Source organism: Ursus maritimus, unplaced genomic scaffold (assembly GCF_017311325.1).
Source record: "Ursus maritimus isolate PB19 unplaced genomic scaffold, ASM1731132v1 scaffold_3, whole genome shotgun sequence".
NCBI lineage: Eukaryota > Metazoa > Chordata > Mammalia > Carnivora > Ursidae > Ursus > Ursus maritimus.
In genome coordinates this window covers 15951810-15966334 of record NW_024425563.1, presented here as the reverse complement: position 1 = coordinate 15966334, position 14525 = coordinate 15951810, and the positions used below count along the sequence as shown (strand labels likewise).

Sequence of the window (14525 nt, the reverse complement as noted above, 5' to 3'; positions counted from 1 at the left end):
CCAAAAGATTTATGTCCCAATTAGAGAACATAAATCACCTCTCTTGAGAGCAGGAGCGTCTACATGGTGAAGAAAAAGAAAATCATTGCAGTTCTCTATAAAATAAAGCTGAAAACTTTGGCCTTTTTGTTCCATTTATAAACCTTCCAACACCACTTTCGTTTCAGTCAAATATCTTAGCTACAACTTTGGAACTTGCTGAATTCATTTTTAGAATTTCATTTTCTGACACGAAATGTGATGAGTTCTGGGGACGAAATAAGTGTAGCATCAACGAGGATTTTCCCTTTCTGCCTTTAACAATGTACTTCCTTTTCATTTCCTGTAAGTGTTTCAGGGCATTATGACAGATTGGGAAGCTAAATCACATTGGTATAATTAAATTAAAAATCTACAAATGAAATGTGCATTGCATTTTATTACTACCTCAGCAAAACAATCCAAAATAAACACCCTCTTGGAGTGCTCCAAAGAAATGTCTAGGTTTGTTATTGATATGTTATTATTGTAATACTGGAGTAAAAACTGAAACGCTTCCCTTGCTCCCTAAATGCACTAAATCCATTAATAACACTGCAGATTGCGGTTTATCTAAGATATAAATATAACTACTTTCCAGAAGTATTTAGGGTTTTTTTCCCTACTTGGAGAGTCCATTTGTAAATAAATCTTTTGCTCACAAACACTAGCAAAATTACTCCCTTCCTTTTCCATGTATGGCCTGTATTTCTATAGTTGCTTTTTATTACAGTAATACTTCAGAAATTCATATATGAACGAAAATTTAAAGTTTATATTATTTGACCACCTCATTTTACAGAAATTGGATTTGGGTCCAGAGAGGTCAACAACAACTTTATTGTACCCATATAGTTAATACCAACAATCTGCTATAAATAAAAGAGCAATACTCTTTAGCCCTTCTTGTACCTTTTAATAGAAAGATTTTAAAGAATTAAACCATATATAAAAGTCATATATCCAAAGTTCAGTCTTCACACAGTTGGTGACAGGAAAAGAAAACTAAAATTCAGTCAAATTTATTTAGTATGATATGGTTATGGGCTGGGTTGTGTCCCCCTCTCCCCCAGAAATTCATATGCTGAACTCCTAACCCCAGTACCTCAGAATGTGACTGTACTTGAAGATAGGGTCTTTAAGGAGGAATGAAGTTAAAATGAAGTCATATGGGTGGACCCTAATCCAATCTGCCTGGTGTCCTTATAAAAAGAGATTAGGACAGACCCACACACACCGGAGGAAGACCACCAGAAGACAACCACCAGCTACAAGCCAAGGAGAGAGGCCTCAGGGAAAACCAATCCTGCCAACACCTTGATTTCAGGCCCCCAGTCTCCAGTCTGTGTGAAAGTAAGTTTCTGTTGTTTAAACCACTCAGTCTGTGATACTTGTAACGGGAGCCCAAGCAAACCACACAGATACCTACTCAAGAGAATCACTAGAACAAATACATTTTATTTTAGTCCTACAGCTACTGATCCTAAAAAGATCACATAAATAGAAGAATGAGAGGCATCTCATTTTTTACTTTCCAAAATTCCTACCTGGCTTGGAAATCTCTGCTGGCTTGACGTTACTGTTTAAGATATTCAGATCTAACTTCTACTTCTTTTAAAAGTCAAGGTATATAACATAATCTAATATATATATGTATATATATATATAGTGTTGTGTTTGTTGAACTAATGTTACTTCTAAAGTCATTTTTTATTTTGATTTCTTAAAATTTATTTTGATAAAAGAAATTCATACATTTTCATAAATTCAAAAATTCATAAATTTTCTTCCTCCTTTGTCCTGCCCAATGGGCCTGCAGCGCACACGGTACCTGAACCTTCCCGCAAACTCTCCCCATGCCCCTGAAACTGACTGGTGCCTTCACCTCCACAGGCCCCGCACCTCAAGCCAACAACACCTGAGTAAATATTCCCTTCAGTTCTGAAGTGACCTTTTACTTTACGAGAAGTGCTGACTCGTAAGTGTAAGACTGTTTCTACACCTACGCAGACATTTGAATAATTCATCTCCAAAAATAAATTTTAAAAGTAACGAGATATAATTTTAAGTGTGGAGGGAGTCCTAAATGTATTATGCCTTACATAACCGTACCAGAGGCTGCCATCTGTGTTTACCTTTGCTAAGAGAGGCGCACAGGCTCCATCCGTCCACCATCATTGTGGGCATGACCCCTCCTGTGACCAAACGCATTACGGACCATTTTAAAAGACTCTCCCGGTGCTTTAACTGGACTAGAACTTATTTTTAACTGGGGTTTGTTGTCCTGACATTTTTCTTATAATAACACTCGAACTGCAAACCTGTAATACTGAAGAGTCACACATTTGAAACACTCAGAACTGAATTCTAAGTTATTATTTTCAAGTTTTCTTTAAAAAATAAGAAGTTAACCTAGTGTGGCCAAATAAAATATAGAAATCATATTCATGAAAATAAACACATACACAGGAAAACGATCAAAGTTTAGATCAACAGTGGCGTTTAGGGTCTTAAATGCCAGCTCCAAAGCAGAAAGCCTTGGGTGTTACCTTTATCACCTTCTGGCATATACTCTTAGTTAAGTTTCCTAATATTTCTTACTCTCAGTCTTGTCATCTATGGAATGGGAATAATGACAATCGTTAACACAAACAGTTATCGATATATTAAATTTGATCACAAGTCAAGGTGCTGATTAGCATAATATCAGACACATACTATCTTTCTGGCTAAATGAAAAAAATCCACTTGTGTTCTTGCAGAGAGCAAGAAGAAACATCAATTAAATGTACCAAAGCAGTACAGGGCCTGGGCTCCCTGCTCAGTCCGAAGGATAAAGGATGACCCTGTCATGTCCCATGGTATGTCTTGCCTACTTCAAGTCTCAGATCCCTTTGGGGCAGATTTTCATATAGTCTAGGGTCATGCCCTGAATTTTAGCATAACAGAACTTCAGAGCCAATAGAAATCCAGGGGGAACCGCTGCATTTCTTTTTTAATAAAATGCAAAGAGGTTAACACTTGGTCAATGTCACACAAATGATCTAGCCCCCCTAGATCCTCAAAACAGCAGCATGTTACCATGGGGGCGCTACAGAATAAGGAGGAAGACACCCTAGTGAGAGACCTACGGCTGTTCCTGATGCCCCTTTTCTTTAAGGCCCTAGACCCCTCTGGCCATCTGAGTGGGCATAAAAGCACAGGTGGAGGGGGGAAGCTCTTGGTTGCAGAGCATAGGGAAGAAAACCGTCATCATCCAAGCTGCAGCCTGGACTCAAGTTTGAAAAGTGGTAGGGGATGAAGCTCAAGCAGTTCTTGCCTACTTTTCCTTGGAATTCTCAGTTTGGTATATCTGTTTTATGCAACCAGGACAGAGGATTCCATAAGAAGGGAGGAAAGCATGACATTTTGACATTACTAAAGGTCAAGAAACTGGACGGTGGAAAGTGAAATCACTAGGAAGATAACTCAGAAAATGTGACAGTTGGCAGTAAGAGAAAAGAAAGAAAATGGGTTAGCAGTTTCCTCTGCTCAGGGCTTCAGTGAACAAACAGTTTTGCAGTCCAGCAAGCCTGAGGCCAACTCTGATGCTTCCCTATCTGACTCTGTGATTCAGCAAATGGCATTTTTCCCCCTGTTCTATGAATGTAGCCATTCTCTCCTGTCCTTTTTAAAATACAAACTTTTAATATTCTGCCTTTACAGAAGTAATACATGTTCACTAAAATCAATCAGAAAATACAAAAAACCTAGAAAACATTTTCCATAATCCCGTCACACAAAGATAATCACTCTGGGATACGGTAATAACGAGTCTTAACAACACATATATTCATAATTTCTTGAGCGCTTAGGCACTTTTGGTATCCTTGCAATTGATTTTGGGGTCTAGAAACTATCACCTAAAAACTGTAATCTGTGAATCAAAACCTGGACAGATTTCTGCCCCAGACAGGAAGCACTCTTCCGGAGGCTCGAGTGGTCTGACAGGAGTGCTTTTCATCCTGACATTCTCAAGAGAGCTTGTGTGTCAGCTACCATCGGCTTTACTCATTCTCAGGCAAAGTATGTGTGATGGATCTTCTTGGCTAGTTTACACGTAACCCTCATAGTTTACAGAGCTGTACATGTAAATTTCCACTTTGGCAACGTTTTTGCTACTCCCAGAGAGTGTAGCTTGTAGCAAATAGAAGTTATAGAACAAAGGAAAAGAGAAGGGGTCTGAACAAAGCACATCAAGTCTTACTTTCTAACTAAACGGCCAATATTAAATAAACGAAATAAACAGACCCTTTACAGCACATTCAACAAATTCGTAAAAATGTCAAAACAAAAAATGTGATGTGACTAGTTGGAGAATAGAATTACAGCGTTTTTAGAAAGCACTGCCAAAGATCAGCTAGTTTACTTTGCTGGCCAGCATGCAGATGTTTAACTACCTATGACCACTTTATGTTTTCTTCAATGATGAAGACGGAAGAGTCTGGTAGTTTCTCAACAATAAAATTCTTAAACTCAACCCAAAATGGAACCATAAAAAAAAAAAAAAGACATATCAAAAATATTTCACTTTCTCTTACTAAAACTCCCCCTCTTCTTAGAACAAAAATCAATTTTCTTTCATCCTTTACCATGAAGACTTCATTTATTGAAACCAATTTTAGAGTGCTGAATCATATTCAGTTTGTAGTCAAACATGACAATTTATGCTTTTTTCATGGATCTGTGTCCAACTCTGCCTTCCCCAAGGTAACAAGTAAATCCACACAACTCAGCAGTGGGAAATATCTTGTTTATGTTTAAATTGTAACTGTTGGGAAAGATGGCATATTACATTTAACATATGTTGATTGTAGTTCAAAATACAGTGGTTTCTCTGCAGATTTGTTTTGCGGAGTTTAGCTATGGTACTAAACTGCAGTGGGAGAGAGGGGGATACAGTATCATAGCTCCCTGCTTTTAAAAGGCAGCAGAGAAGTTCTGGTTGTGGCTAAGGTAAGTAAGCACACACCATTCTTTCTCCCCGCAGTGAATGCAGTTATAAAATCTGGACAGGATTCATAAAGCAGCTATTTGACAACTCTGAAAAGTAAATGATAGTAGCAGATTAGAGAAGAAGATCAGAATATAAAATACTATCAAATGGTGGTGAGCTCTCCCTTCTTTTTCCCTCCAATAAACCCTGCTGTAGACTCCAGACAGCACAAAGCCTGAAATGAACACCAAATGCAGGTAAAGAAAGCCCCCAGAGAGCCCTTGAGGTCTGGCTTAAGGGAAAAAAACGACTCTGAATGCTCAGAAAACTTCAGGTCTCTTCCCCTTACCATTTCTTACACCCCAGCATTCCCCAAAGCATCATTGATAAAGGCCTTCAGGGGCTTACGACTGTAATGGAAGAGAGCTTTCCTTTCTGATAAAAGAAGCAGTGATCTCAAGAGGATGGGATAGACCAACATTGCTTTTATCCCCCCTCTTTCTGTCATATCATTGCTTGGTCCTGGACATGCACACAGTTGCAGGAAATACACAGTAAAGCAAGGTAATTAAAACCTTAGATTTCACGCTGAAAGACCAAAAAGGTGAGCCCTAGGAAACAGCAAAGGACTGGGATGACAACGGAGAAGGAGGAGCTCAGGAAAACAGCTCCATAAAGATGTTCGTGCACTCTCAGGTTCATCTTTAGGCTGCAGATGGGTGAATCTGGCCCTAAGCATCTGTACAGTAGAGTTTAGGAACTAAACTACAGGCTAGTACAACCCAGATCCCATACTGGTAACTGGGTGGTGCATACACACCAGACAGAGATACGAATAGCACTGCAAAGACTTTGAGAACAGAATTAACATGGTAGCTACAACTCTCAGAAGCTAAGTCAGAACTTGTGGCCTGAACTCAATTGAGTCAATTGCCTACTTAAATAATTAAGCTGCTCCTTTAAAGAACTGGGGTGGGGTGGGGGGACCAAATAAGCCCAAAGCATGCAGACATAAACAGGACAACATAAGGACATAAATCAATGAAATAGCAAACAGAAAGACAACTGTGAAAAATCAATAAAAACAAAAGCTGATTTTTCAAAAAAAATTAATAAAATGGATAAGCCTTTAATTAGAATGACAGAGAAGATCCAAATTACTAATAACAGGAATAAAAGCAAACTATCAATGCAGACCCCAAGGACATTAAAAAGATTAGAAATTCTACCAATAATTCTACATATATTACCAACTAGAATAAAATGGGCAACTCCTCAAAAACTTCAAAAAACTAAAAAAACACAAAAAACAAAAAGCAAAACCCTACTGAGACTCACCTACAATGAAATAGAAAACCTGAGGAGTCCTGTAACTGCTAAAGGAATTGACTTTATAGTTTAAAAGGGAAAAAAAGAAACCTTGAGCCCCAGATAATTTCTTGGCAAATTCTAACATGTAGAGGACAAATAACTCCAGTTCTCCCTAATCCTTCCCAGACACCCTAATAAAGTATTTTAATAAATAAATCTACAACTAACAATCATATCCATGGTGAAAAAATGGAATGATTTCCCCCTAATATTAGAAGCAAAGCAAGGACATCCACTGTAACCACTTTTAATCAGCATCATACTAGAAATCCTAGCTATTGCAATAAGGCAAAATAAAAAAATAAAAGGAATATGGACTGGGAAGAAAGAAAACCACTCCTATTCACAGATGACGAGTGTGACTATGTAGAAAATCCCAAGGATGCCACCAAACTCCTAGAACTAAAAAGTGACTTCAGTAAGGCCCCAGGATACAAGGTCAACACATGAAAATCCATTGTACTTTTATACGCCAGCAACCAAAATTGAAAACCAACACATATCTAACACAGGCACATATCTAACAAAATATGTGCAAGATCTGTATGTTGAAAACTACAAAACAATGATGCACAAAACAAATAAATGGAGAGACAATGCAGTATTCATGGATTGGAAGTCTCGTCGTAGTAAAGAGGTCTACATTCCCCAAGTTTATCTACAGATTCAACAGAATTCCAAAGATCTAGTAGGATTTTTGGAGATATAGGCAAGCTTATTTTAAAATTTATATGGAAAGGTAAAGGAACTTGAGTAGCCAACACAATTTTTAAAATAAAGAATAAAGTGAAAAAAATAACAACTAGATTTTAAGATTTAACATAAAAGTACAATAACCAAAAGATCACGGCATTGACAAAGACAAAAATACATAGATCGATGGAAAAGAATAGAGACTGCAGAAATTGATATCTATCCATCCATATACATCCATAAACCCCCATATTTACATCCAATTGATTTTTGATAAGGATGTAAAGGCAATTCAATGGAAAAAAATAGTCGTTTTAACAAATGGTGCTGGAACTATCGAACATCTATATGCAAATAAAACAAAAGAAAACACTAACCTAAATGTCACATCTTATACAAAAATTAACTCAAATCATAGAACTGAAAGCAAAATGTAAAACTCAATAACTGCTAGAAGAAAACAAAGGAAAAAATATTTATGACCTGGGACCAAACCAAGAGTTCTTGAATATAACACCAAAAACACATATAGAGAAAAATTTGATAATTTGCACTTTGTAAAGAAAATGAGAAGACAAGATATAAGTTATATACTTGAGGAAAACACTGGCAAAACACATCTCTAACAAAAGACTTGCATCCAGAATATATGACAAATTCTCAAAACTCAACAGGAAAAAAAACAAACAGCCCAATTTAAAAACAGGCAAAAGACTTGCGCAGATGCTTCATCAAGTAGGATATAAAAGATAGAAAATAATGAAAAGACACTCATTACAATGATTAAATGATGAAAAATTTAAAGTGCTGCCAATACCAAGGGCTGGCAGGGATGTGGAGCAACTGGAACTCTCTCTCATACACTGCTGGTAGAAATGCAAAATTTGCACTCTAGAAAATAGTTTGTCAATTTCTTATGAAGTTCAACCATACCCTTACCATATGACCCAGGAATTCCCTTCCTAGGTGTTTAACCTCTTAGAGAAATGAAAATTTATATTTACACAAAACGTGTTCATCAATGTTGATAGCAGCTCTATTCCTAACCACCTAAAACTGAAAATGACCCAGATGTCCTTCAACAAGTAAATAGGTAAATAAATGAAAGGATCCATACAATAGAATCCTACTCAGCAATAAAAAAGAACATGTGATTGATTTATGTCACAACTTTGATAAATCTCAAAGATGTTATGTTGAAAGAAGTCAGTTGCGAGGGGCTACATATTGTATGATTCCATTTATGTGGCAATCTCAGAAATACAAAACTATAGTGATTGGTGGTTGCCAGAGTTTGGGATGGGAGGTGCAGGGAACAGGTGGCTCTCTGGTGTGGTAGAATGCTCCGTGTCCTGATTAGGGTGCTGGTTCTATCTTAACCCAACTCTATACCAAAAAGTCAATTATTGTATGTTAATTTTAAATACTAAAAAAATTAAAACAAATGTAATAAATACTTATTCACATGGAAATACAATCAGAATCTGTGCTTGGAGGCTTACCACATGGCATTGTAATTGTATTGTAAGCAACAAAACAGGTCAATCCCTGGCATGTCCATTTCTCTAGGACAGAAACCTTAGCTTTATAATCTCTAAATCTCCACTTTCCCACAGAACCCCTGGTACTTAAAGAAGGCACTCAGTATTTTTTAAAAGATGAAAAATCAACTAAATTAGGTATAAATGGTTTATATTATTTCATTTTAGTGGAAAACAGGCACAAAATGGAATTTAATAAGCAGTCAGTGAAGGATAAAAGTTCTAGAAAGGTGTTTTACAATTATATAACTTTGTGTTATTTTTGGCATTAGCTGAACAGGAGCTGGTAGTTGGAACATTTAGCATCAGTATTCATGAATTTATAAAATTTATAATATTCATGAATTCATAAAATTCAGTGTGCATATGTGCCCTTCGGCGAGGACTTTACTATGAAGTCACTTAATTATAAAGATTTTTTAAATCGAAATACTGATCCAATAATTCATTAAGCTACATTCACAAGACTTGCGGTGAAATAGTCTATTTGTTTTGTCTTGTTCGATTGGATAAAGCACTAAATACTTCTGAATAAGACTCAGGATTCGTATGTGGTCATATATGACCAAAAATAAAATTTCAGGATTCTTTGTAAAAAGATGAACTTCCCCATGTGCACAGACATTAGCAGCATGCTGCAATTCCTAATAACCCATGCATTACACTGCTACCACCATGACCTGCTCCCAATCAAAAACAAAACAAAACAAAATAAAAAAAGTTTTTAGAAAGCTAGAGAGAAAGAAAGACCGTGCAAGTCGCTTTTGGAAACCAACATTTACCACAGGAACAGTAGAAAGAGAGGTTTTTCCCCAGAAAAGATCATCTATAGAAGAATTTTTCTGAGCAGAGAATGGCTGACCGGGAGTCAAAAAAAAATTAATTAATTAATTAAACAAGCTTAGTCCAAGATACTGGGGTCCTGATTTTCATGAGGACCAAAGCAACATTGATGTGGTTATTAAACATTGCTGAAAATAGCAAATAGCACGAGAGTGGGTCAAAACGGTCAACCACTGCCATAATATGTAAACACCCTGCTTGTTCCTGGGTTTTTCTCCAGGCTCCTTGACAGTGTTTTCTTTTTTAAGATTTTATCTATTCCTTGGACAGAAAGACAGCCAGCGAGAGAGGGAATACAAGCAGGGGAAGTGGGAGAGGAAGAAGCAGGCTCCCATGGGGGGGGGGGTGTAGGGCTCGATCCCAGGACCCCGGGGACCACGCCCTGAGCCGAAGGCAGACGCTCAACGACTGAGCCACCCAGGCGCCCAGTTGACAGTGTTTTCTTATCTGTTGGTTTGGTTTTTTTTAAAATAGTCTTTGGCTCACGTCATGATCCCAGGGTCCTGGGATCCAGTCCCATATTGGGCTCCCTGCTCAGCCGGGAACCTGCTTCTCCCTTTCCCTCTGCCTCTCCTCTGGTTTGTGCTCTCTCTCTCTCTCTGCCACATAAATAAAATCTTTAAAAAATAAATTAAAAATTAAAAATTAAAATAAAGTACTCTAAGTTTTATTACATAAATATTTCAGAGATATATAAATATAAAATCTAAAATATGTAATTTTTAATATATCATATATAGATGTAAAATATCTTCGATCAACATTCAAGTTTTAAAGTGGCCACATCTAGCTCTTCTGCCTATTACACCTTATCACAATAGTGATAGTCTACCGTACCATTGTACCAATTAAAAAGAGCCTGGTTTAAATCATACAACTAAAACTGTGATAGAAATGGGACAAATTCCACATGCATCTCTATCGCTGATATGCTTGATTCTTTGAATTCTGTGAGTACAGCCTCTGAAAATCACTGAAAGCCATTCCTTGGACTCCAATTTATTGAAGAGGCCCTTTGTAGAATGTAGGATATACCCCCAGAATAACTTCCAAATTGAAAATTAAATGTTATTTTCCTGTTGATTTTCTGCCCACTCAATTTTAAGTTCCATGAAGGCAGCTTTCTGTTGTGCTCACCTCTAGATCCCAAGCACAAAACGGTGGACACAGAGCAAGTACAAAGTAATGCTTGCACAAAGTACAAAGTAATTTTAAAGAAAAATGAATGAATAAATGTGTATCTATAAGACTAGGTCTGAAGGTAGGATTATATGATTGAACTTTAGGAATCATTTTGGCATATTCCTCAATGATAGACACTATAATTCAATTAGACATGTATTCTTTCATTCATTCATTCTGCCAACCAACGACTCTGTTTGGTTTCAGAACTCTTTGTGTTAAGATCTGTGATCGGGGCTGGGGACACAAAAATTCCCAAGAAGATATGGTCAATGATTTCAAGTAGCTTAAGTCTAGTGCACCACACACACACAAATGCACATACACACACACCTACACACCCACATATAGAGCTAATGTAATTAATACCGACCCATTAAACCTTGAGAACTATAATAAGTATATCAATAGTGAACTCCAGTGAGAACATAACTAATACAACAAGAATCAACAAAGAATTCCTTGAAAAGCCAATGATTCAACGAGGGCTTAAGAAATACACAGGTTCCTCATAGATGAAAGGTGGCCAACTGTAAATTGCTAAAGGTGTGAACTTGGAAGCCAAGCCATCTGCGTGTGCATCCCAGTCTACCACTTGTTAGCTGTGTGACCTTGAGCAAGTTCCTGAACCACTTTGTGCATCAGATTCCCCACAAGACCACGGATGGAGATAATACTGCACGTGCCGTAGGGCTGTTGGGGGAGTCATTAGTTAAGTAGTTAAAGTAAAGCACCTGGACCAGTACCTGGACCAGCACAAAAGCTAAGTATCTGTAAGAGGAAGAAAGGGTAAGACAGAGGCAACAACTTTTTCATGTAAAAGAAATCCCAAAGTGCTAAAAAAAATTTTTTTTCACCAAAAAAAATAAAAGCATAGAATACGTTAAGTACAAATTATTAACTATGGATGAAGTGTGTTTTGCTAACTCAGAGACCGTTTTTGGTCATTCATTTTTTATTACAACCTTGGATTCCCCACCCAAATAATGCCCAGATGCATGAGCATGCACTCGAAACTCCACACATAATTTTAGGAGTCCACTCACAGGTCAAGGGCAGCAGGCACACTCCTTCACCACCACCCCTGAGTTACGGATACGGGCACGGTCTACGGCTCTTTCAAACTTTCCATAAAAACCAATGCTTAGTCTGGAATTTTATACAACCGCATGCAATTGGGGGCCCTAAAGTAACACACCAAAAATCTACACCTGAACCCTTAAAGGACTGAGACAAATAGAACACAAAGAACTGGACAGCACCATCTCAAATCACAGAGGGGCAAAGAAGGCAACTCGGGTTGGCGGGTCCTTGTCTGAGAAGCAGACCTGTGAGGGAAAAGGAGGCAAGGAGTCTAACCCTGAGCAGGACAGGGGGGTGCTAGACAAAATGTTGAAACGGACGGGCTTTGTACTCACGTGGTGAAGGAGCCAGGGGGAGCAGATACTCTCCGCAGGTCGGCAGCTGGCACCTGATGGATACTAGAGGCAGCAGGGAATGAGCAGCGAAGACAGTCAGCACAACAGCGTGGACAGACAGGGCACAAGCCAGGAGAGAGAAAGAGAGACACACAAAATTTAAACAGAAATTAAATGAGCGCGTCACCAAACAGTGAATGAAAAGAAAAGGAAAATCCAGCCAGCCACGGACGTAATCCAAAAAGCCGGTGATAGCAATGAAGCCAACAGGACACAGGGCAAGCGGCTGGCTCTAAGGCAAGCCACGGACCGCAGCGCAGCGCAGGGCAGGGCAGGTGCAGCGGGAGCGCGGACGCCGGGCAGGGCTGCGGGCGGGAGGCATCCTCGTGTTCCTCTCTTGCTCTAGGTCATTTGAGACATCCAAGGAGAGGATGCGCGCGCATGCGCACACACCGCACACACCACACACACACACACACACACACACACACACACACACACTCTCTCTCTCTCTCTCTCTCTCTCTCTCTCGTTCTCTCTCTCTCTCTATAGAGAGGGGTAGGCTGGCATAGTAAACTCATCTTTGAGGAGAGTGAAGGTAAATTTAATCCTTCAATATAGTCCTTTTGATTCCATTGTTCTGGAGGAAATTTGTGTCAAAAGACAACCATCTTGAAAAGCGTGGCTCAACAAAACCTTTAATGACTCCGAAGGTAATACCGAGAAAGCCTAAATTGATCACAGTGATGCCGTAATGCCACTCATACTCTTGGTAGAGGAGGGAAACCATAGACTTTGCCCTTTTCTCTCTTCTTTTATAAAGGAAAGAACCTTCGGTAGCTATTAGAAAAGATGAAACATTAAATTTAATAAACTAAATTCAAAGTTTCTTGTCACATTCACAGAATTATTCCCTCCACTCTCTCAGAGGATTTGAAGAGCTTCGCTGTAGCTGTAGTAGGCACAGCGCCCCCATCCCTCTTTTCTGCTGGGTTATGTGAATTCTCACATAGCGTCGCCCATGAATCAACTCCTTGTTTTCCTCACAGGACTATCAGTTACAATCAATAACACTTCTGAGCAGCCAGGATGATGGGATCCAATCAGTCGAGTTGCCCAATTCAAAGTTTGCCAACTAGAAATCTTGCCCCTGTATATGACTGCCTTTCACAGTGTAGTCTCAATTACCAGTGAGCTCAGGATTTCAGCTAGCTTAAGATCTCCCTAACCACCTGAGAAATTTTAAATTTCTGATCTCTTTCAAAGGTGCCTTTTGAATGGCATCATCAAATTTATCTGGGTACCACGTTACTAGTACATGAATATGAACCTAGATAAATCTCTTCTATTACTTTCGGGGCAGATGATATTTATTATAGTTCTTATTTTGGATAGATTCATAAGCCATGATAAAATGAGATATGCTCCTGTCGCAGTGGGGTTGGGGCTCCACCGAACACGATGGGTCTAGCCCTTCAGTTTCTATATAGTAATAGCAAATCGGATTATAGACCAAGAAGTATTTTTTGGAAATAATTTTATTTTTTTGTATAAATGAAGATCTAGTGGCATCATGAAGGCGTACTATTTAACCATTTCTCATGGGAATTCCCCCACCTATCCAATACATGTGAACCCTATCTTGAAATTCTTAAGTACGTATCTTCCATTTATTCATATGAAGTATTATCAAGACATACCTCTATTACTTTTATATTCATGGATTTTAGATCTATGTTATTTTAGATGCAATCTCAGAGCAATGTTAACAGATACAGGATTATAGATCTGATCTGTGTGCAAGCCGCATATTCAACACATAATCATGTCTCAGACATACTGGTGGGCACTGAGGACCCCCTAAGAGGAAAACTCTAAGCTGGGAAGAGAGACAAGTAAACCAAGAACTATATTGTTCTTGATAAATGGTGTGATGAATGTAACCTAGAACACTAACAGGAGTATCTAGCGGCTAGAAGTAGATAAAAAAGGATTCTTAGGGAAAGTGATATTTCAATGGAGTCTTGAACTTGAACAAGAGTTAACTGACAAAAAGGCAGGCAGGAAGGCAGTGCAAGAAGAGCAAGAGAAGTGCAAAAGTACGAGGATGCATGAGGCAGGCCACTGCTCCAGATGAGCAATGACCTCTGGAGCATGGGAACGGGACGATGATGGCGATGGTCAAAAGGCCTGCAAAGCTAAGGAAGATAAGTTTAACATTTCTAGAAAGATCCATCTAACTAGTCTATTGGAAAACGCATTGTGTGAAGGGCACCAGAAGTAAGGAATCACAAGCATAGTTTAGCGATGCTGTGGTGAGGTGATTTAGATGGCCTTTGAACAAGCAGAGGGGGTAGGTGGTGTGAGTTAAAGACATGGGGAATAGAGGTGCCTGGAGGCTCAGATGGTTGAGCGTCTGACTCTTGGGTTCAGCTCAGGCCATCATCTCAGGGTCATGGGATCAAGCCACATGCCGGGCCCCAC

The 14525-nt window shown here is 38.7% G+C and overlaps 1 protein-coding gene across 1 annotated transcript in view; it reads right to left on the bottom strand.

The window, feature by feature from the left end:
* The window catches only part of DGKI (diacylglycerol kinase iota), a 414447-nt gene that overhangs the window by 126168 nt on the left and 273754 nt on the right, over positions 1–14525 (bottom strand). Inside the window, 1 exon segment of the mRNA XM_040643960.1 lies at positions 12042–12104. Coding sequence (XP_040499894.1) covers positions 12042–12104 — 63 coding nt within the window.